The sequence below is a fragment of the Equus asinus genome, chromosome 4, assembly GCF_041296235.1.
Source record: "Equus asinus isolate D_3611 breed Donkey chromosome 4, EquAss-T2T_v2, whole genome shotgun sequence".
Lineage (NCBI taxonomy): Eukaryota > Metazoa > Chordata > Mammalia > Perissodactyla > Equidae > Equus > Equus asinus.
The window spans coordinates 140,428,526-140,450,443 of record NC_091793.1 but is presented as its reverse complement, the minus strand read 5'-3'; the positions used below and the strand labels follow the sequence as shown (position 1 = coordinate 140,450,443).

General features: G+C 46.5%; 1 protein-coding gene and 2 long non-coding RNA genes across 9 annotated transcripts in view; 1 reads left to right on the top strand and 2 right to left on the bottom strand.

Moving 5' to 3' along the window:
* LOC139045149 (uncharacterized) overlaps positions 1-18,069 on the bottom strand; it is a 32,122-nt gene extending 14,053 nt beyond the window's left edge. For both annotated transcript variants that reach the window (XR_011503016.1, XR_011503017.1), the window contains exon 1: positions 17,952-18,069. This is a non-coding gene — a long non-coding RNA (uncharacterized lncRNA). The remainder of the gene's footprint in view (positions 1-17,951) is intronic.
* On the bottom strand, positions 13,831-16,160 carry LOC123285136 (uncharacterized). Its single transcript, XR_006526651.2, has 2 exons — positions 16,021-16,160; positions 13,831-14,139 (listed from the first exon to the last, which is right to left on the bottom strand). It is a non-coding gene; the product is annotated as an uncharacterized lncRNA (long non-coding RNA).
* The window catches only part of INO80D (INO80 complex subunit D), a 63,502-nt gene continuing 57,411 nt past the window's right edge, over positions 15,828-21,918 (top strand). The window contains exon 1 of one of the 6 annotated variants that reach the window (XM_070508450.1): positions 15,828-16,340. In XM_070508450.1, coding sequence (XP_070364551.1) covers positions 16,259-16,340 — 82 coding nt within the window. In that variant the 5' untranslated portion in view covers positions 15,828-16,258. The other 5 variants (XM_044768346.2, XM_044768344.2, XM_044768345.2 and 2 more) reach the window with 5 other exon arrangements.

Below are 21,918 nucleotides of genomic sequence, written 5' to 3'. Positions count from 1 at the left end.
TCATAATACGGTTTAAGGGTCTTAAAATTTGATCTCTAGCAAGAAATAACCAAATCATCCAGAGCCAAGAGTCTGAGGTTATCTGGTTTGTCAAATATTAAGTAACTGGCTCTCTATAAAATTGGAAAACAGCAATGTAGAAAAATAATCCACTGATTGACTAGTAATCCTTTACTTATGCTGTATAATTTACTGGCCCTTCAGGACACCATCTTCTGTGTCTTATTTTAAAGTTATTGGTAGACAACCCTATTTATGAAAATCACTTCTAAGTGATTAGCAATTCAGTAGAAATTAGTCATGTGTAGCCATATATATGCTGACAAAATTTACTTTCAAATTATAATATAAACTTATTTTGAATATATTTTACATTATGTATATTTTATTGAACTATATAAATCACATTTCATACATTTCATGTTATATTTTATTCCAAAACTTTCAATTATCTTGAATACTTGAATAATGTTCCTTCTTGTTGAGTGTATCCATATTTCAAAGACCTGTACAAATGTGGATATAAATCGAATTCATTTTTCCCCTTTCCAACTTATCTAGATTTATATATTTTTTAAACTAGGTTGGGGAATATCTATGAACTTCAATGTGAAAATGCTTTAGACTCAGGTGTCCTGGAATAGAAAAACGTACACGTCTATGAATGAAGCATGTACGTATTCAAATGCAGACATAAAGCAACATGAAAAACATTCTCTCTGATTAGGTGTGAACAGAATATATTTTAAAGAACCTATCACTAGGCAGCCAAAATTTATTTACCCAAGAGTTTTTTTCCAGGATTTTTCCAAGAACTGGAAAAATAATACTGTTTTAGTCTGTTTGAGCCACTATAACAAAATACTACAGACTGGGTAACTTACTTTTCCTTTTTTTTCTCCCCAAAGCCTCCCAGTACACAGTTGCATATCTTTAGTTGTGGGTCCTTCTAGTTGTGGCATGTGGGATGCCGCCTCAGCGTGGCCTGATAAACGGTGCCATGTCCGCACCCAGGATCCGAACCGGCAAAACCCTGGGCTGCCAAAGCAGAGCGGCCGAACTTAACCACTTGGCCACAGGGCCGTCCCCCTGGGTAACTTATAAACAACAGAAATTTACTTTTCACAATTCTAGAGGCTGGACGTTCAAGATCAGGGTGCCAGCATGGTCTGCTTCTGGTGAAGGCCCTCTTTCGGGTTGGAGACGGCCATCTCTCACTGTCCTCACCTGGTAGAAGGGATAGGGAGCTCTGTGGGGCCTCTCTCATAAGTGCACTTCCTAACACCATCACACTGGGGGTTAGGTTACAACATATGAGTTTTGAGGGGACGCAAACATCCAAATCATAGCAAATACCCAAACTGACAGCAGTCCTTATTTTTGTGTGTGTGTGAGGAAGACTGGCCCTGAGCTAACATCTACTGCCAATCCTCCTCTTTTTGCTTGAGGAAGATTGTCACTGAGCTAACATCTGTGCCAGTCTTTTTCCATTATATGTGGGAAGCAGTCACAGCATGGCTTGACAAGTGGTGTTAAGACCACACACAGGATCTGAACTCACGAACCCTGGGCCACCAAAGCAGAGTGCATGAACTTAACCACTACGCCACCAGCTAGCCCCTAGCAGTCCTTCTTAATTATGGGAAAGTAATTGCCAATGGTAAAACAGATAGTAGCATATAGTTCTACCTTATTCTGAATAACTGCTGGGAGCTACATTCTCCCTGCATCATGTCATCAAATTAAACAGATGGTTTCAACAGCAGCTTGATGAGCTGGGGCCTATGGTGTCCTGGGCTCTAGCTACTGTGTGTGCATTCAACAGGACTTTGATTTCCTAAGTCTGCGCAGCACTTAGGCTGCTTCTACAATTTCTGTTCACTGTGTGTGTCACAATCCATTGAGATTATAGTTTTTCAGATATATTCCAAAGTTGGGAAAATTATCAAATTATGAGCAGGATTTGGAGCCATTGCTATATCCAGCACTATTTACTGATCCAACACTATGTGACGTTGTCCACACCGAGGGGTGGGTGTGTAAGGGAGAAAGCTCTGCAAATTGGCTGCCAGATTTAAATCCTGGCGCCGCCACTCCCCAGCCACATTCTCTCTCTTTCTGTTACTTATTGAAAGGGAGATGATGATGATGATGATGGGGACACCTGCCTCAGAGGGCTGACTGAATAATCTAACATGTAAAGTCCTGGCCAGGAGTAAGTGCTTAGTGAGTGTTGCCGTTGTTGCTATTTCACCCCTTGAAAAGAAAGGAAGCACATGCGTCCCTGGAAGCCTGGGATTTAGTATGCCACCAAGCTATGGTTGAGCACTAGAACAGAAAGCATTAAATGGCTTTTTTATACATATTACTTTACATCAAAAATTTTACTTCTAGTCAGTTGAAAGTAATAACAAAGGGAAAACCTTGGTTTTAGAAATGACCTCCCAGACAGAAAATAAGTATAAGTATTAGATACTTGAATTACTTCCTGAGGTTAAGCTACTAAAAGTGGTGTCCCCATAGTCTGAATCATAGCGTATTACATCTTACTGGTCATCACCCACATCTATTGCAATGTCTTTTGCACAGTCAGATATTCAGTTAACATTTGCTCAATAAATAAATGAATAAGAAGTAAATGCACAGGTAGAGCCAAGAGTACGAGGAGAACATTTAATTTTCCTTTAGCTCTGCCAATGCACTTGCCAACCAGCAACATGCCTACGGGTGACATAAACCAAGCTCTTCGGACAGCAGACAAATGTACCGTGGGCAATGACAATCAGTGCTTTTACAACGGGGCAGGATCCTGTAAAAATGTGTGCTGTTGGTGACAAACAGATGAAGGAGGAGGACAGACAGATGGACCAACTCACTGCTGCTGGAGGAAAACCAAAACCAGGGTCCTCCCAATGGAGGGTTAGTGACATTTGCTTTTATGAAGGATTTAGACAAATGTGCAAATATACTGCAATTTTTTAAAAAGATGACTTACTGGGCTAAGAAGAAAAAGTAGAAAGGGACCCGTTATTAAAGGGATATCTTCCTTTTGCCTGATTTATGTGGACCGATCAATTGTCCCATTAGTCCAAATACATTCATGTGGTTGGCAGAGTAAAGGCCCCCAAAATGCCTGTCCTAATTCCTGAAACTGTGAATATGCTACCTTACGTGGCAAAAGGGATTTTGTAGATATGATAAAGTTAAAGGATCTTGAGATGAGGAGATTGTTCTGGATTATCTCGATGGGCACCAAGGAATCAGAAAGGATCCTAATAAGAGCAAGGCAGCAGGACAAGTCAGAGGAGACTAGAAGACACTATGCTCCTGGCTTTCAAGACTCAGGCAAGGACTCACGAGTCAAGGATCTTCTAAAGCTGGAAGAGGCAAGAAACACATGCTCCCCCAGCGCCTCCAGACAGAACCCCGCCCTGCTGGTATCTTTTTTTTTCTTTTAAACAGATACATTGTTCCACTAGGGTTACTTTTTTTTTTTTTCTTTTTTTTTCTGCTTTATCTCCCCAAACCCCCTGTACATAGTTGTATATCTTAGTTGCAGGTCCTTCTAGCTGTATCTTAACAAACCCGTTTTGGACTTCTGACCTGCAGAACTGTAAGATAATGAGTTGTGTTTTAAGCCACTAAATTTGTGATACTTTGTTAGGACAGCAAGTGGAAACTAATACATAATCGGCACCCGGCCTATGGAGTCACTAATTTTTAGCCAATACAAACTGAAGTATACCTCTAGTTCTCTTGGACTAAAACTGGAATTATCCTTAGAAAAGTGGTTACAAGATGAACCTAGAGCATCTTATGGTGTCAGAAAGTAAAGAAGTGCTCAAAAAGGATGGGGGCCTGTTGAGGGGGCACGGAGGCTAACCTGAAAGCACTCACAGTGGCCAAAGCTGGAATAATTTGGACAACAAAATAATGATAGTATTGGATTATAACTCCTCAAATAAAATGTATATCCATAATAAAAAAGAATGAAATCTTGCCTTTTGCGACAACATGGGTGGGACTTGAGGGCATTATGCTGAGTGAAATAAGTCAGACAGAGAAAGACAAATACCGTATGATCTCACTAGATGTGGAAACTAAAAAACAAAACAAACGAAGAAACAAAAGAGAAACAGACTCATAGACACAGAGAACAAATGTGGTTGGCAGAGGGGAGAGGGTGACGGATGGGTGAGACAGGTGAAGGGGGTCAAGAGGTACGGACTTCCAGCCATAAAATTAGTAAGTCACAGGGATGTCATGTACAGCGTAGATGACAGAGTCAATAATATTGCAATAACTTTGTATGGCGACACATGGTTACCCAAGTCATCATGGTGATCGTTTTGTAATATATATAAATGTTGAATCACTATGTTATACACCTGAAACTAACATAATATTATATGTCAACTATACTTCAATTAAGAAATATATATATCTCCATGAGTCTGCAATGAAATAAGCAAATAAGTACATAAATAGATGGAGGAGAATGGACAGTTCCATTGCTGAAGGTTAAATTAGTGTAGGAAAGTGTGAGGTGAACACAATATTTGCATAGTTCAAAGTATCTTTCCCAAGATATTTTTAATTACAAATGGAAAAGCAGTAACTTTACAGTGGAGAAGCCCAGAAGACACCAGCATAACCAAGTGAGTCAAGCTTCCCATCCCCAGTGGGGTAGGCAGAACTCAAAGATGCAGCTTGCTCCCCCTTCCTCCCCACCTTTGCTAGACATGCTTTGCACAATCATGCAGGCTGTGAAGATGATGGATTTTAGTCCTGCGATTAGGTCATATTATGTGACACAGTTGGCTTTAAGAAAGGGAGATTATCGGTTTGCGCCTGACCTAATCATATGAGCCTTTTAACTCTGGGTCTAGAAGTCAGAGATTCAAAGGGGGAGAGGGATTGCACAGGAGGGAAATTCTCCTGCTGCCCTTGTAGATGAATTTGAGAGTGGCCTCTAGGAACAGAGGGTGATTCCCAGCTGCCAGCCAGCAGGAAAACTGTTCCGTCCTAACTGAGAACCTGATTTCCCCCAACAACCTGAATGAGCTGGGAAGAGGACCCCAAGCTCCAAATGAGGATGCGGCCCAGCCCACACCTTTGCGGGGTGGCCCTGTGAGACCCTGGGCAGAGAGTGTACCCGTCCTGTGCCTGGACTTCTGACCTCCAGAAACTGTGAGATAATAAGTGGGTGTTGTTTTACGGCGCTGGGTCTGTGGCGATTGGTTACAGCAGCGGGAGGAAACTACACAGCTAGTCATAACACGTGGACATCAGGTCCTCCCCGATAGGGGCCCTGAAAAGGACACATCACATCTGAGATTTTCATGCCAAAAACACATTACCTCATCTAATCATGAGAAAACACCAGACAAACCAAAACTGAGAGACATTCTACAAAATAACTGACCAGTCCTCTTCAAAAGGGAGGAGGTCATGAAAGACAAGGAAAGACTGAGTGGAGCAGAAAAATGACATTAGTGGTAACTGACGAAACCTGAATAAAGTCTGTAGTTTAGTTAACAACAAAAATCACAACAAAACACACCAAGTTATTTCTCCCTAGAGTTGGGCCAATCTATGGAATCTTAAGCAATTCATTTGCTAGAACTTGTTTTTCCAATTGTTATGTAACACGAAAAGTGTTCATAATGTGCTTTAAGATTCTTAGCTCAAAGAGTAATGGCTATGTTGCTTCCTGCTTGTCTGTTAATAATTCGAATTCTATTTCCCTTTAAGATAGCTTAATTTTGGAAGAGTTGGTGTGTTTTTGAAGACTTCTACATTGTAATGATTTTGATGCAGTAGTGTAGATTAATGCAAGCAAACACTATTAATGAGTGCAATCCAAAAATGAAAATTTGTACAACTTAGTAGATCGTAGAGGCTTTTTGTGTTTGTTGTTTGGCTGTTTGCTTTTTACTTTTATTTCAAATTAAGGAGTCACCATGTAAAACTATAAATACACAAAATCCTTTCAACAGCTTAAAAGGATGAACATTTCAGAAGTTTTCCGAATTCAAGTCAAGATAAAGAGAAGTAAGCAAAAAACTCAGTAACACAGTATTTGAACAGTATGATTCAGACAAGATAGAGACCCCCTTCCAACAGAAAAAAAGGACAAATGGCCCGCCTGGAGCGTTTCTGTGAGCTTCCTAAGAACGGATCCGGAGTCTCTTTCCCTATGATTTTTTCTTGGCTTCATTTCAGAGAGATAGACACACACTGCAGGGACTGACAGAGAACTGTCACATCGTCAGTGATTACTGCACAAAGGACTCTGACTTTGCTGCTCACACGCTTCAGGTAACATAATTCTTCCCCCCTTCTCCCAGAGAGAAACACAGTGCTACCACCTAGCTGGAGGCTGGCTTAACGGCCTCCTCTGAGGTTGATGTGAACATCGTCCTGGAGGGAGCAACAGGAAGCATCTGTGATCTCACCACAAACGGAGATGATCCTTTCTTCCGCCATTCGAAGTGCGGATTCTGTTGGTATTAAGTTACTTAATTGCTCTTGCTTTATACACTTAAAACATTTCGCTATATAAAACATCAGGTAATAAGCTCTGAGAAAACTGAAATGATTTATGACTACGTAATTATTTATTTAGTTCTTCCCAGTTGGTCAATATTGATTCTTTTTTTTTTCCTCTGTAATTTAAAGTAAACTTGGATTATGAAAGCTATACTTACAAATCTTTTGTTCTTATGTTCTAGAACCATCTACGGTGACAGCAAAACTCAGGGAATAATGTTAGTCAGTTAACAGCTGCCAAGTTATGCAAAGGAGCAGATGGTATAATTGATCATGTCCTACAAAACGGGGGACGGGAACGCACAAAGATATTTGCTCAAACATGCTAGAGAGGTTCCACACCAAAGGCTAGAAGGAAAACCATAGTTTTTTCCTTTTGTATGTTTGCTTTTTACTTCAAGTGATTCTCTTATATCGTATTTCTTCTTTGCTAACCTGTAGAGTTTTCAGTATTTAGTAACATTAGTCATTTAAAAGAGGGTGTGAATACACTTTAAGTGTTTTTAGTAATAAAGAATGCACAACAGAAATATGCCAAGAAAAAAAAGTGGAATATACTTAACCCCACTCACAGATTTTTTTAGTTAGACTATAATAGGTCAACTGGAATACAGTTGCTCAAGGGCTGCTGACCCAAATAGAATTGTACAGATATTTTACCAATCATTGGGCCTCTTTTAGTGAGACTGACAAAAAGTCCATGCTCGCTTCCTCAGAACGCTTCTCATTTAACCGATCCAAAAGCCACATCTTAATTATCTAATCGTCTCAAAGAGATTGTACTGCTTATGAATTCAAACTCTCAAATATTCATTGACTCAGCAAATATTTATGGCGCATATTTTGTGCTAGGCACTATTCTAGATGCTAAGTGAACAAAATAGATCAAAGAAAGAAAAACAGACAAAGACCCTAGACTTCATGGAGCTTATATTTTTAAAAGTTGGACCTGAATAAAAATAAAACATCCCTGAAACCGTGCTTCTCTTCTCTCTTGAGGGCAGGAGCTACTGTTTCCCCAGCATCCTGAGCACACTGCCTAGCGCGCCATGAATGCGCCACAGGTCCTCCTTTAACCATTCAACAGCAGATCCTTTTTCTTAGGGACAAGCAGTGGCTCCTTATTGCTTGTTACCTTTTTCCAAGTCCTCTAACTGGGGCCCACCGCCTCCTTCACCCCGAGCCTTCAGCACACACCCTCCGCTGTACCGAGGCGAAGACGCGCCCCCTCCTGCTGCACCTGAGGCTGCTTCCTCTGCCCCAGAGAAATAAAACCCCTCCACTTAGATTCAGCAAACACCGATCTTCTATGTGCCAAGACCATGCTAGAGACTTTTACGTATCTTCTTGAATCTACACAAGCGCTCGTGTTGATTTTTACAAGGAGCCAAAGAGGCTCAGGGCTCTGAGAGCAGCCTGGGGTCACCCAGCTACCTAGCCGGGCCTGGACAGCACCCAGGCCGCCGCCTCTCCTTACCCGGCCTCTTCCCTTCTCCACCGAGCCCTGCATATTCTCCAGGGGCTTCCGGGGTGGAGGTGGGGGGTTCACTTTGCAGCTGGACTGCAGGCTCCCTGGGCACACCTGTGCAGCGCATTTTCCTTGACTTCCCAGGAGACTAAGCGCGGACAGCGCCCAGCCAGCACTCCCTATATGCTGTGCGACCTGAGAAGGCTAACCAGTTTGGGCCGTCTCCTATTTTCAACTGTTACAAAGTGAACCTTTGCAACAATTCCATCTTTTGAATCAAATTCTATATTATCAGAACTTGCTGTGTGAAAATACTTCCTTTTCCTCTTAAATACTTCACTTGAGATTCAAGCTGTCTCTGACTTACAGGCAAACAACTTAATGTTCAGCTGACCTACTTCATTGCCTTTAATCACGACCCTGTTCAGTTTATTTTTCCCAAGCAGAGAAGTCCTAGTCTTTCCAGGTTTTCTCTCATTCTTTTGACCACACAATGGCTCCCTCGTGTCTCTGAGGTATGGCAAGCTAAGCTGCAGGGACAAGCCCATTTTGATGAGCTAATCTATGCAGGGTCACATGTTCTCATCAGACAGCAAATGTGCCACAGACATGTTTAGCTTGGCCAGCGGTTGGAAATAATTAAGAAACTTATTATTTTTTTCTTTTTTTGCTGAGGAAGATTCACCCTGAGCTAACATCTGTGCCAATCTCCCTCTATTTTTGTAGTAAGTGGGCCCCAAGCACAGCATGGCCACTAACAGAGCAGTGTAGTTCTGCACCCAGGAACCCAACCCGGGCCACTGAAGCAGAGTGCACCAAACTTAACCACTAGGCCACCAGGGCTGGCCCAGAAACTTAATATTTTTAAGCCTGTGGTCTCCAGTTCTTCTCAGGCTCCACTATTCTTACTGGTCTTCAACCAGGCCAGTTCAGATCTTTATCCTTTCCCTCGACTGTAAAGCCAGTGGGACAGGGACTGTCTGGTTCACCTTTTTTTAAAAGATTTTATTTTTTCCCTAAAGCCCCCCCAGTAGATAGTTGTATATTTTTAGTTGTGGGTCTTTCTAGTGTGGCATGTGGGACGCCGCCTCAGCATGGCTTGATGAGCGGTGCCATGTCCATGCCCAGGATCCGAACCAATGAAACCCCGGGCTGCCAAAGCAGAGTATGTGAACTTAACCGCTCGGCTACGGGGCCGGCCCCGTCTGGTTCACTTCTTAACTGCTACAGGATGCTACAAATTCCAGCCTTACAGTAATAACTGGCAGTAGCTTTCCAACTTTTTCTCTCAACCCACCATAAAAACACACATACATGCACATGTAACTGGAGAGAACCGTTTCATGAAATGAGACTTTGCCCACAATGACTTTGGATATTTTCTATTCTATGTCATTCTGTTCTTGTAGTAGGTCATAAGCTGCTAAACTGATTTCTTAAGTTTGCTGTTCCAAACACACTACGCCACAGAGTGGAGGCAAGGTCCTCACACCCGGAGTAAGCAGACCCCGTGATGGTGGTCTGTTGGAGCCAAGTGCTGGGGAAACGCAAGAGTTGAGTGAAGAGAAGCTTGTGGGCTGGGCCTCTTCTTACTGTCAAAGTATATGATTCAATCATATCTTTTTTTAATGAAACTTTCATTTACTCAAGAGCGCTAATAACTTTAATCAAAAAGAGAAATCTCATATAAATCATGCAAGAAAAGGGGCCAGCCCCGTAGCCGAGTGGTTAAGTTTGCATGCTCTGCTTTGGTGGCCCAGGGTTTCACCAGTTTGGCTCCTGGGCGCAGACATGGCACCACTCATCAGGCCATGCTGGGGTGGCGTCCCACACAGCACAACCAGAAGGACCCACAACAAAAATATACAACTATGTACTGGGGGGCTTTGGGGAGAAGGAGGAGGAAAAAAAATAAATAAAAAAGAGGATTGGCAACAGATGTTAGCTCAGGTGCCAATCTTTAAAAAGTTAAAAAAACCTACAACATGACTAACAATAATGTACAACTGAAATTTCACAAGGTTGTAAACTATCATAATCTTAATAAAAAGTTTAAAAAAAAGTTAAAAAATCATGCAAGAAAATAGTATGTAAATAGGATTCTAATTAATTTGGTATTTGTTTTTCAATACTTTAGAAACTGATTCCAGAGAAAGGCTCCTTTTTACGGTTTTCTAATTAAAGTCGTATTGATTCCAGGCACTTTCTGTGAATTCAATGAAGAGACAAGAAATAGAAATTGACAGTTATGGAGCTGCTGGTAGGTGTCAGATATTTACTACATATGGTCCTACAAATCCTCTTATTCCAGCACCTCTGCTAAGATGGGGTGCTGAGGCTTGGAGGCCAGGGAGCCTGCCCCCGTTTGCTCAGCTAATAAATGAATATGAGCTCTGACATCCACACGTTTGTGATCTAAACCCCACACTTTGTCTACCTAATCTGTGTGTGCATTTTCAAACAACAGACTAGGGGCCGGCCCAGTGGCGTACTGGTTAAGTTTGTGTGCTCCACTTCGGCAGCTCAGGGTTCACAGGTTCAGATCCAGGCATGGACGTAGCACAGCTGGTCAAGCCACACTGAGGTGGTGACCCACATAAAATGGAAGAAGATTGGCACAGATGTTAGCTCAGTGACAATCTTCTTCAAGCAAAAAGAGAAAGATTGGCAACAGATCTTACCTCAGGGCCAATCTTCCTCACAAAAAACTTAAAAAAAATAAAACAGACCTCCAAAACAGCTAGTTGAAATCCTACACGTGTGAAACATCTACTATTCCCTTTGTGGAATGGCTCTTTCTAAAAATATTTCATAATCCTTTTTATGCTTCATTTCAGAAAAGTCTCTCTTCTTCAATACCTCATACTGAAATGTGAATACATTTCTTTCTTTAGAATGGCTAATGGAAGAGGCCTTAACTGGTCACACTATCTCCTATTGTGTATTTTGTATGTATTCTTCCTGTACTCCATTTATATTTTTTAAGACCTTGATTGACTCTGAAGGACCCCCAAATCTCAGCCAAACTTAAAATTCTTCGTTGCAGACTGTCAACTATCTGGGTATTCAACAATATGGAAACAAAAATCAATGGACTGTTTCTGTCATAATGTAGATATTTGGTATGCCATAATCATGGTCTTCTTTCATCTTCTCTGTGTTGAATTCAACCTGTGACTAGTGCTGCTAAGTCCACTGTCTTGCAGTGTTTAAAAACAAAACAAAACAAAACAAAACCAAAACAGGACTCCCTGACCTTGAGCCACCCTGCCTGGAATGTGCTCAATGGCAAGAGACCAGGGAGCAGCTGACTTTGCGCAGCACTGACTGTGCACTGGGGACCTGCCTGCGCCTCACACACTCTGCCCTTTAACCCTCACAGCCGCGAGGTGAGGGAGGTGCCATCGTCCCCATCGTTCCAGACTGCAGGTGGAGGAGCCTCCCCAGGGCCACGCTTCGAGGAAGGGGTGGAGCCGTCTCTCAGCCAGGCGGCCGGGACAGAAGACTGAGCTCTTCCCACCGTGCACCCCGTGCACAGGAGCAGCACATGGGGAAAACAAACCTCGGGGAAAAAGGCACTGAAGGACGAGTGAGGTCAGTGGAGACCCAGGCTGGCACCAGAAGGCTGCAGGGACAAGGTGTGGCGAGGCCTCGGAGCAGAGTGGGGCTGACCTGGCCGCGCTGAGGACAGAGGCGTCGGGACAGGAGGGGCCGGCGTGCTGTGGGGCGACAGCACCCCTAACAGAGCCGTGAGGCTGGCCGTCTCCAGTGGACTCTTCCTACGTCTGCCCCTCGTTTCTTTCTCTCTGGTTTTCCTTAAGAAGAAACCAAGTGCAAACGCCTGCTGTAAGATCATATAGCACCCAGATATGCATAAAGCAGAGACTTAAGGCCGACACCACAACTTTAGTTACTGACGGAGGCCTTTCTTCCTCCCTGTGTACTTCAACGGGCCTTACCATTTTACGTCTTTGATAACCTACCTTACCTGAATTTAAGTCAAGCTGTTTGAATTGTGTTAATAGTTATTCCTTATTTTAATTGAATGAGAGGATTTTCCCCTTGGTTCACACCCTGACTATTGAACTCTGGCAGTCTATAACAATACGTGGCAAAGACGTTACAGAACAGGAAGTCCAAACTTATTAATGGGCTGTATTCTAGAACCTCACTGCAAATTAGCTGTTTGGAACCTGGAGTTTATTTTCCCATGGAAATAGTGGTTAAATTCCCAGCGGGCCTACAAAAGCTTGCTTAAGCAGGAAGGCAGCAGAAATGAACAGTCCCCTTTGTGCTGACCTCTGCCGGTTACTCTGAGGGCTCTATAGATTTCTCTTCTTACTACAATGTTTCAGCTAAGCACCACTTTTGGGACACAGTTTTTTCACTATAAATTATAGAAAAGGTTGAATAAATTATAGAAAAGGCTATCAGTTATAATTCTGCCCAAGTTCGATCTTTAATACTCTTTAGGGTGTTTTCTTTTTACCAGTCATTCCTTGGAGCACGGCCGCAGTTGGAGAGTTGTTTTCCTCAGCCTAAGGTCAGGAGTGGACAGAAGGCCCTGAGGATGCGCATGGCCCGGGCTGCAATGTCACACGCTCTGCCTGCACGAAGGGGAGGCGGTGCAGTGGCACAGGGGTGTGTCTTCCCTGCTGCCACCAGTGGCCATCCCATTCCTGGAGGAGCTTTTGGCCCTTGTGGGGATTTACAAAGAAAAGATTTCCCTGGTTTCTGGCTTGGCATCAGATGGTAGTTGGCAGGTCTCAGCGCCCTGGCTCAGGGGGTAGACCTCGGAGACCACCTGAGCACGTGTGCTTTGACTACAGATGAACGTGTATCACAAACTTCATACTCAGAAGGTCTAAAGCTATGATGTGGATGTCTGCCAAACACAGTGCTTGTCTCAGACACATTTTCTTGCAGGGCACAGTAACCACAATAAAACCATAATCTTTGTTTTAGATAGAAACATTACCAACAAATGTTTCCAAAACAAAAATGCTTAAAGTGAAAAAAAGTTTTGTCTACAGCCATCAAAATAGTGTGGTTTTGAAGACTTCTCGGCCACGCACAATCCCCACTTCACTTCTACCTTTGACCTCTTTGGGAGTCTTCACACCAGCCAGGGATCCTGGGATGATGTCAGAGTCTGTCTTTAGAAATGTTAGAAAAACATTTGTATGATTAGGGAAGGTTTATATCCGCCCCCCACTCCTCCAGAAACCCCGATTAAATTTGTATAACCATGTCTGCTGTCAGTGTCTTTTTTGACACGTCGTGATTCTGTGAGCAAACATCTCGCAATAAAGCCATGGCTTTCTTGCTTAAAGACCTCTGATACATTAAAGGTGCATGAGTCTTTCACTTTAAATCCACACAATCTATGAACGAGACCTTTTAAGGATACAGGCGGGTATTTTCTTAATAACTTCACTATAGTGTTCACAATAAGGTGGTTAACTTTTACAAAATTAAAATCATTAATACCAAAAAACAGACCAATTAAAGATTCTAATACTAGTAAATATATATATTAAAGCAATCGTTTCCTATTTCAATTAGAGGCCAAAAAAGCTACTTGTGAAATTAAGGCCTAATAACAGAGTAAATAAAGACACCACTGCTTCCAGTCACACAGGTGAACTCTGGCACTCACGGCTGCAGGTCACTGTCACCCGCTGACTAGATCTTTAAAAAAACAGCCTAATTTTACAACCATAGGTAATATTTCTAATTGTGCTAGTGCTTTACAACATGTACTGTTAATTTTCAGGATCAGGAAGGAAATCTCTCTTAATCACAGTGCATTTCAATTGACAAATATATTTATATTTTTGCATTCCTCAAAACACTGGACAGGCTTAGGTACAAGGCTTCAGGAAGGTGAAATAAGCCACTGGGTGCACTAATGAATGAAGAAGGCTCCAACTGCTGGCTGCTCCAAGCGTGTTTTTGGCAAAGAGTGCACGGCAGGAACTCAGCTTTCCAGACAGAGAGGACAGAGCTGTGGAAGCACCTTGGAAACGCTGGGCAGGAGGAAAACGTAGAATCCTATCGGAAACTTAGGGCCAAGAAGGTCTACACTTCCTGAAAGTGAAATGTTGTCCCAGCTGTATCTAGAAGAAGGAAGAGGAGAGAAAGGGAAGCAAAGTAACACATTTGGAGCTCTTGGGGGAATTAAATGGCAGCACATACTTAAGTGCCAGCAAGGAACCAAGATGCATCAGGTGCTCATAATGTGAGCCAGATTTGAGGACTGGGACATTTACTGGGCAAAAATAGGGCTATTTAAGGCTAATTATGTCATTTTTGTTAGCACCTGCACCTTCTAGGAATTGAGACACAGCACCTGAAATAAGATCAATTATCAACTGAAATAAACACTGACCAAATTCACCAATACTGCAGATATGGTGGGATTTCTTTCTTGGCTGGGCTGTAATTCCCCAAGTCTGGGCTATTTAGCGCAGCTGGTGGATACACATGGTGGATTACAGCCATGTACAAGTCAAGCTTTATAAAGAGAAAGACATTGAAATGCTAAGATTACGCACCATATCCCCTTCCCCAGATAGACATTATGCAAATAAGTTTGCTGGTCACAAGAGGGCCTGAATAAAAGGCTGCAGTCAGCTTCAAACAAACACATCTCAATTTCTTGAAAAATTCAAAGCGTATCTATAACGTCATGTCATATATAAGGAACAACAAGTTGTTCGAAAACACTTCTGCTTAAGTCCACTAGAGCTCTACGTTAAGGGAAGTAATTTCCCTGTCATGACCAATGTGTTTGATCTTCAAATGTTAAAAAAAAAAAGTGTAAATAGGACATACTTTCAACAAGTGAGGTTTCCAAGATGGTAAGAATCAGTCTTACTTTAATTACTTTTAGATTTTTCTACTAAGAAGAAAAAGAAACACACAAAAGAAAACCTAGACTATTCAGATACTGTATTCAAATTTAGATGATAAAGATGGGGGTCAGCATGAAAACAATAAATATCTGATGCATGCATTATCTGAACTGACTTTAACATTATGGGAATTTCTAAATTTGGAAGCTCAAAAAATAAACATTTTTAAGTGGAGTCATCATTTCTAAATGCTTTGTAATAAATTTTAAATTAGAGAAATTAAATATTCTACTGATCAAAGAACTAATATTAAAAATTCATTCCCCGCAGGTTAGCCAACATGTGTCGGAAAAATAACTTTTAGTACAAGATTCAAGTCATCCTTCCCTGTAGACCATACAAAAAGATCCTCTGGTCATTTTCTCCCATTCTCGTCCATCACAAAAATAGAAACACATCTGCAAGTTATCCTCTGCGAATGAGAGTCCTGTGGGAATTGTTCCCAGTGGGCACACCTTCTCTCTCTCACCTCCCTGCTACCTCAGCATTGCCTAACTTTGAGCCCATTGATCTACTGAGCTGTGCTCATTAAAAAAAGTAGATTCAGGACATCCACTGCAATCTATTAAAAGTCACTTACACAGGCTGGCAGCACCCTGGAAGTTCTGAACTAACAACATTGCAACTCTAACAAAAACAGACACGTTTCTCAATTCTGTGACACAGAGTGGACAGCAACATGTGTGATGCAGCAGCAAAGACCTGAACCTTAGAGAATCCAAATAAATCAAAAATTCAGTGTCTGGATAGAATTCTTAACAAGCAACTTTACTTAAAGAAAACCCTGAGCTGTCTTTTAAAATCTCTTCCCGGCTGACAGTAACCCTTCCTCCTGGGCAGAGGATAACGGAATCAGGATGATTTCCAGAAACGCGGCCAGTCCTCCTGAAGTTGTAGCAGCCCCAGGGATGCGCGCCTTCCTCTGCTCCGCGGACACACAGCTGTCCGCCTCCCCGGACGGTCCACGGGCATCGCTCTCGCGCCGGGACCAAAGGACACACAGCCGACCCTCCGCAGCTGCCCGGCAGCGGGCTCGGCTCCGAGGGGGGCACATGCACATCTTTATAAACAGCACGCACAAACCTGGGAATGCCTCTCTGTGCAAAAGCATACACAGACCAACATCGAGGCGGACTCTCCTGAAGTCCACACCGATAAACTGAGCACCAGACGCAGAACTTGGCTCTGGAACGGAGAAAACTCATCATTCCCCCCAAAAGAGGAGTCAAGTACCCCTGTCCCCACCGTGGAAAAAGATGGAAAGCAGACGCCCGTCATCAGCGGAAAGCCCGCGCCCCGCCAGGACCCGGCGCCCTCGGGGATGCTGAGGCGCCCGCCCGGCCCGCCCGGCCCACCTGGACCGCCCGCCCGGCCCGCCCGGCCCCCCTGCCCGCTCCAAGATGGTAGGAAAGTTGTCGTTTCGGAGGGCAGCGGAGGCTCTGCTGCTATGTCCCCGCGGTGCCGGTAGTGGTGCTGTAGGAGGCTGCCGCCTCTCCGCGGCGCCCGCAGCCCTGCCTTCTTGGCTGGAGAGTGTATTCAGGGATTTCCCCTCAATAAGCACCGACCCCGGGAGCACCGTGGAGTTTCCAAAATAAAAACATGGTCCTCGCCCCCCGCGCCTGAGCGGCCAGCGCGCTCGCCGGGGCCGGGGCCGCGGCGGCCGAGCCCAGCCCGCGCCAGCCTCGCGCCGCCCTGTCCGCGCGGCCGCGAACGGGAAGGAGGAGAGGCGGCGGCGAGGTAAGCGGACGCGGCCCAGGCCCGGCCCACATCCCCGGGCTCCCGTAGGGCGGCGGGCTGGGCCGCGCGGGCAGGGCGGCCGGCGAGCGCGCTCACGGGAGGCCGGGGCTTCGCCGGCCCGCGCCGGCCCCGGGCGCAGGATGGAAGGGTGAGGGGCCGGCGCGGGCCGGGCCGGGCCGGGGGCGCGGGGGGCGGCGGGCGGTGGCGGCGGCGGGCGGGGCGGCGGCGCGGCCTGCGCGGCGGCCGGGGTGCGGGCGGCGGGGGCTGGCTAGGCCTCGGCCGGGCCCGCGGCGGCCGCGCCCTCGCTTCCCCGGCCTCCGCGCCCCCGGGCCGGGCCTCGGGCGGGACGGCGGCGCCGCGGGCCGGGCGGGCGCGGGGCCTGGACGCGGGGGCGCGGGGGGCGGCCCGCTCGGGGCTGCGGCGCCCCCGGCCCGCGACGTGGGGCGTCCCCTCCCGCGGGGTCCGGCCGGGGCGGGGCGGGCGGCCGGCCGGCGGGGGCGCGGGGGGCGGCGAGAGGCAGGTGCAGCGGCGGCCGGAAAGTTTCCGCCCGGGCCCGCGCGGGCCGCACTCCTGGGGCCTGGGCCCGGCCCGCCCCTGCGCCCGCCCGGCAGGTACGGCCCGCGCGCCCGGCGCCGGGAAAAGTTTGCGGGGCCCGCGCCCCTCCTGCGGACGCCCGCGGGGAGCGCGGCGCAGGCCCGCGGCGGCCGGTGCCGAGGCGGTCGGTGCCGAGGCGGCGCGCGGGGCGCCGGGCCGCGTCTCCGTGAGGCGGCGGCGGGGCGCGCGGACGCGGGGCCTGGGCGAGCCGAGCCGGCGGGGCGGGGCGGGTGTGCTTGCTTTTTCCCTCCTGTGTTTAGACAGATTCGATTTGAGCTGTATTTTGGTGCCGTGAGTTGTGAAAGTTAAAAGAAAAGAAAAAAAAATTGTGGAGAACTTAGACTCGCAGCAGCGGCTCCCGGGTCGGGGACGCCGGCGGCACCCTCCCTGGCGCGGGGAGGGAGGTGAGAGGGCAGAGGGGAGAGGTCAGCGCCCGCCCCGCCCCGCGGCGGCCGCGCTTCCCCTGCGCGGGTCCCGGCCGGTCGGCGCGTCCGGGGCGGCGGGCGGGTCCTCTCCCTGGTCCGCCGGGAGCGGGTCGCCCGGCGCGCGTCCGCGTCCCGCTGCGGGGCCGCCGGGGTGGAGGGGCGGGCCGGTCCGCGGCTGTCGCCCGCTCGGGTCCCGGGCCGGGGGGCGGGCTCGGCGCACCTGCGCCCCGCGTCGTGCGCGTGCTGGCCCGCGCTTACCTGGGCGCGCGTCTCTGTGCTTACAACATTTTAACCTTTAAGAAATCCCTTGGCCTCATATTTGATGTTAAGGTGCATCCTGACGTCACCTTGCCCGGCCTGCGAACCCGGGTGTGTGCAGAGCCCGGAAGTTTGTGCTGCTTTCCGCCCCGTCCCAGACACGTGTTAATTTGCCAACCCGATCGCTTCACGGGCTCCTTTATTCTTGAAGGCATGGGTTGGATCTCAGAAAAAGTTACCTTTCGTTGGAAACGAATAGATTTAAATATTGAGTTAATTTTAAATTGCTAAGGTAAAGGCACTTTTTCATTCTTAAATATTCAGTTTCCAAAGTAGATGTTTATTTTAATGGATGTCTCAATAATCAGACTGTCTTTCCTCTGCGAGATTGTTTGGGGACGTGTGTATCCTCCACCCCGACTGATGTGCTCAGCAAGTTGTGTTACTACTATTTTTAGAGAATTGAAATTTCAGTTTAGATGGGTTTAAAAAGTCCTCTAGGAGTCAGAGCACCCACAGTTAAACCTGTCATTTCGGCAGTGCCGTCCGTGCGTCCCTCCCTGAGCGCCCCCAGGCTGCCCGCTCTCCGCGTCCGGGTCTGGACGGCGACGGCAGCGAGAGGCCGCGTGGATGGGCGCAGTCAGCGTCCTCCGGCCCTGCCCGCCTGGCACCTGTGGGCCAACCCCGGCGGGAGGGAGGCTGGCCCGAGGCGGCGTCACAGCCAAGGCCGTTCAGCCTGTGCTGGTCAGCCTCCGCTTTGAGAGGCGAGCAGCAGTGGGGTCTCCTTCCCACGCCGGCAGGTGCGCGTCTGCCCCGGAGCCCGGCGGGGGGGATGCTTCCGGCCCTTGGAGACCCTGGAGAGACGCCCCTGGAGAGACGCCCCTGGCCAGCTCTTACAGTGGAGCCTTCCGCCCCTCTCAGTTCCCGCCTCGCGCCCGAGGGGCCGGGCCGCTTGGCTCTGATTCTGTCCCAGCATGGAATTGGTTTTCTAAGACGGCTTCTCGGTGAAGTTTTATCTGGAGCGTGGTGTCCTGCAGTCAGATGCATTTGGACAGGGTTTTGGGTTCTGATTCCGGCTCTTCCACTGGGTGGGTTACTTCTTTGGTTTCTTTTTTGGAAAATGGAAATGACGTTTTTTGATGTAAGGGTCAGATGGGATGGCCCATGTGCCTGGCTCTCAGCGGGTGCTCATTAAATGTTAATCCCCAGCACACCTTCCCTTTCTGTTAGTGCCATGTAAGTAACATTTCTCTTAATTTGTTTGCTTTTTTTCGGACTAAAAGCAGTACATGCTCATATTCATCCCACTCAGACCTATTTGTCCCACTCAGGAGATAACCATCGTCAAGATTTTCTTTCTTATTTTGTGTGATTGCGCATGCGTACAACAGAAACATCGGCTTGAGATCCTCCACTTAGCAGTGTGTGTGTGCTGGGTAAAGCCTGGCCTGAGTCACACTGGCCTTTAATCCCATCTGTGTGACTTGGACAGATGACTTCATCTCCTCAGGTCTCAGTTTCTTCGTCTGCAGAGTGGAGTGACAATACCTTCTCCGCAGGGCTGCTGTGGGAATTCAGTGAGGACTTGCACACGAAGCCTTAGGATGGTGCCTGGTGCGTGACCTTACATAATATTTTCCTCTAAAGATTGTTAATATTCTGGAATTTTTTCAATGTGAATGAGTTCTTGACTCTATTAATAATACTAAGTATTTGAGTATAGATGGAATGTTATGATTACCTTTGTGGGGCAAGTAAATATTTCTGTGCCATTAAAAAGTTAGCAGTATATTTGTAGAAAGTTTCCGAAGCTTTATGTTAATCTGGTCTCTGCTGTTGAATTCTGTGAGTTGGCAAATGTAAAGGTGGGGCAGGGGGACAAAGAAAGTGTGTTTACTTAACTTCACTCCTTTTATTATTATTATTTTTGGTGAGGAAGATTGGCCCTGAGCTAACATCCGTGCCAGTCCTCCTCCATTTTATGTGGGACACTGCCACAGCATGGCTGGATGAGTGGTGCTATGTCTGCACCCGGGATCTGAACCTGCAACGACTCCCTCCCCCCAACCTCGCACTGGGCTGATTGCCCTTCCTCCCTCCTCTTTTTAAACTCTTGAAGTTACCTGCCTGCATCCTTTGTGTGTGTGTCACAAGGCCCTGCCTGGTCTGTGGCTTTGGTGGGCTCACCTTGGGAGGGTGGGATGTTTGCCTGAGGCGATGGTCGGAGCTGCTGAAGCCAGTGCAGTTAACTGTGGGCCTGGTAATACAAAGACACATTGTCTGCCCTTGAGGAGTTTTTAGTCTAGTGGGGGAGAAAAAAGCTGACAATTACGCCATTGAATGATAAGGGTTAGATTCACCTGGAGGAAGAAAACCTATTTATCCTGGCCTAGGGGCAAGCCTTGGAGTGAGGACTTTCCAGTGGGGGTTTATGCCCTGAGCACATGGGAGCACATTAGGAAGGCATTCCAGGAGGTGGCCCTGCAAGAATGAATAAATGCCTAAGGACAAAAAGAGTATTCTGTGTTGCAAATGGTAGGAGTTGTGGGAATAGGAATAGATAGTGGGAGAAGCAGAGGTCAGCCTGGCCGGGTCCTACGGAGTTTATGCATTAGGCTAAGGAACTTGCTTTCTTTTTACTTTTATAAGCTGACCCTGAAGGCCTTTGGCCAAATAAATTATTTGCTGTTTTAGAGGATTTGAGTTGCACAAAGAGTGGAATAAAGGAGGGCGAGACTGGAATTAGACCAGACAGCTGCTGAGAAGAGATGGAAGGTGTGAACTAAGTGGAGGCAGTGGAGATGCAGCAGTGAGTGGAGAGGCTGATCTGGAGGTAAAGTGGTCTGCACAGGCTGCCCGGAGGCAGCCTTGGGGAGCATCCTCGTAGAGACGGCAGCCCAGCTTGTGGAAGTAGAAAAATTTGGTTTAGTCAGTGATTCTTGTTTTTTTCTGACAGTCTGATGATCTTTATGGACCCCTCTCCAGAAAAATGCATTTTTATACATTCCCAGTTTTGTACGTTTGGTTTGAAACCTGGGGTAATAACCTCTAGGCTTGGGGTAGATGTGGAGCAGGAGTTGAAATGAAAGGCTGTAGGAATGTCTGGTCTGACTCACACTTTTTGTGTCGGTGTGTGACCGTACCACTGCCATTGTATAGATGAGGAAGCAGATTCATAAAGTAACTTGCTCAGGGTCACACATCTTGTATTTTAACGTTTGAATGAGCTGCTGACAAAAACATTAGGAGATTTTGTGGGAAAATTTAGATTTTCATCTTCTTTTGAAAAACTGGAAGATCTGGAAATCCAGGGTCCGAATTTTTTACATCACGACAACTTGGAGGAACTGGTTTAGGTCAGCTGCCTTTAGATGAGCACAGTTTGCCAGTCTGCCCGTGGCTGGAGTGGGTGTTTCATCTCGCGTCCCTGTAGAATAGGACTGAGAGAATCTTGGGCAACACACACATTTAAGTTTGGGGCTGAGGAGAAGCCGCTGACTGAGCAGCCGGAGAGATTTTCAATGACGGAAAGTGGTCAACAGTGTCAAGTGCTGCAGAGAGGTCAAATAAGATAAGGAGGGAAAAGTGTGTGTGGAATTTAGCAACAAAGAGGCCACTAGTTTCAGATTCTTAGAACAGAAGAACTTGGAGGACTATAGCTACAACTTAGCGTTTCTTCTTTCTTCTTACCCTTCAGTGTGGGGCCTCTGTAACATTGGGAGAGACTGGCGTGGGTAGGGGCGCAGAGAGCACTTGTAAAGGATTACTAATTGGAGCTGATAAATGCTGTAACCAAACACTGCTCATCCTGCTAGTATTTTCCATCACAAGAACATCAGTATGTTGATGCTCTATAAAATGTAGAAAATATTTTTATTAGATTTTTAATATGCATTCTAGGAAAGAATTCTCAGTGGATTCTGTTAGCCCAGCCCCCAGAAGGTGGGAGGGGCTGACTTAATGTGGA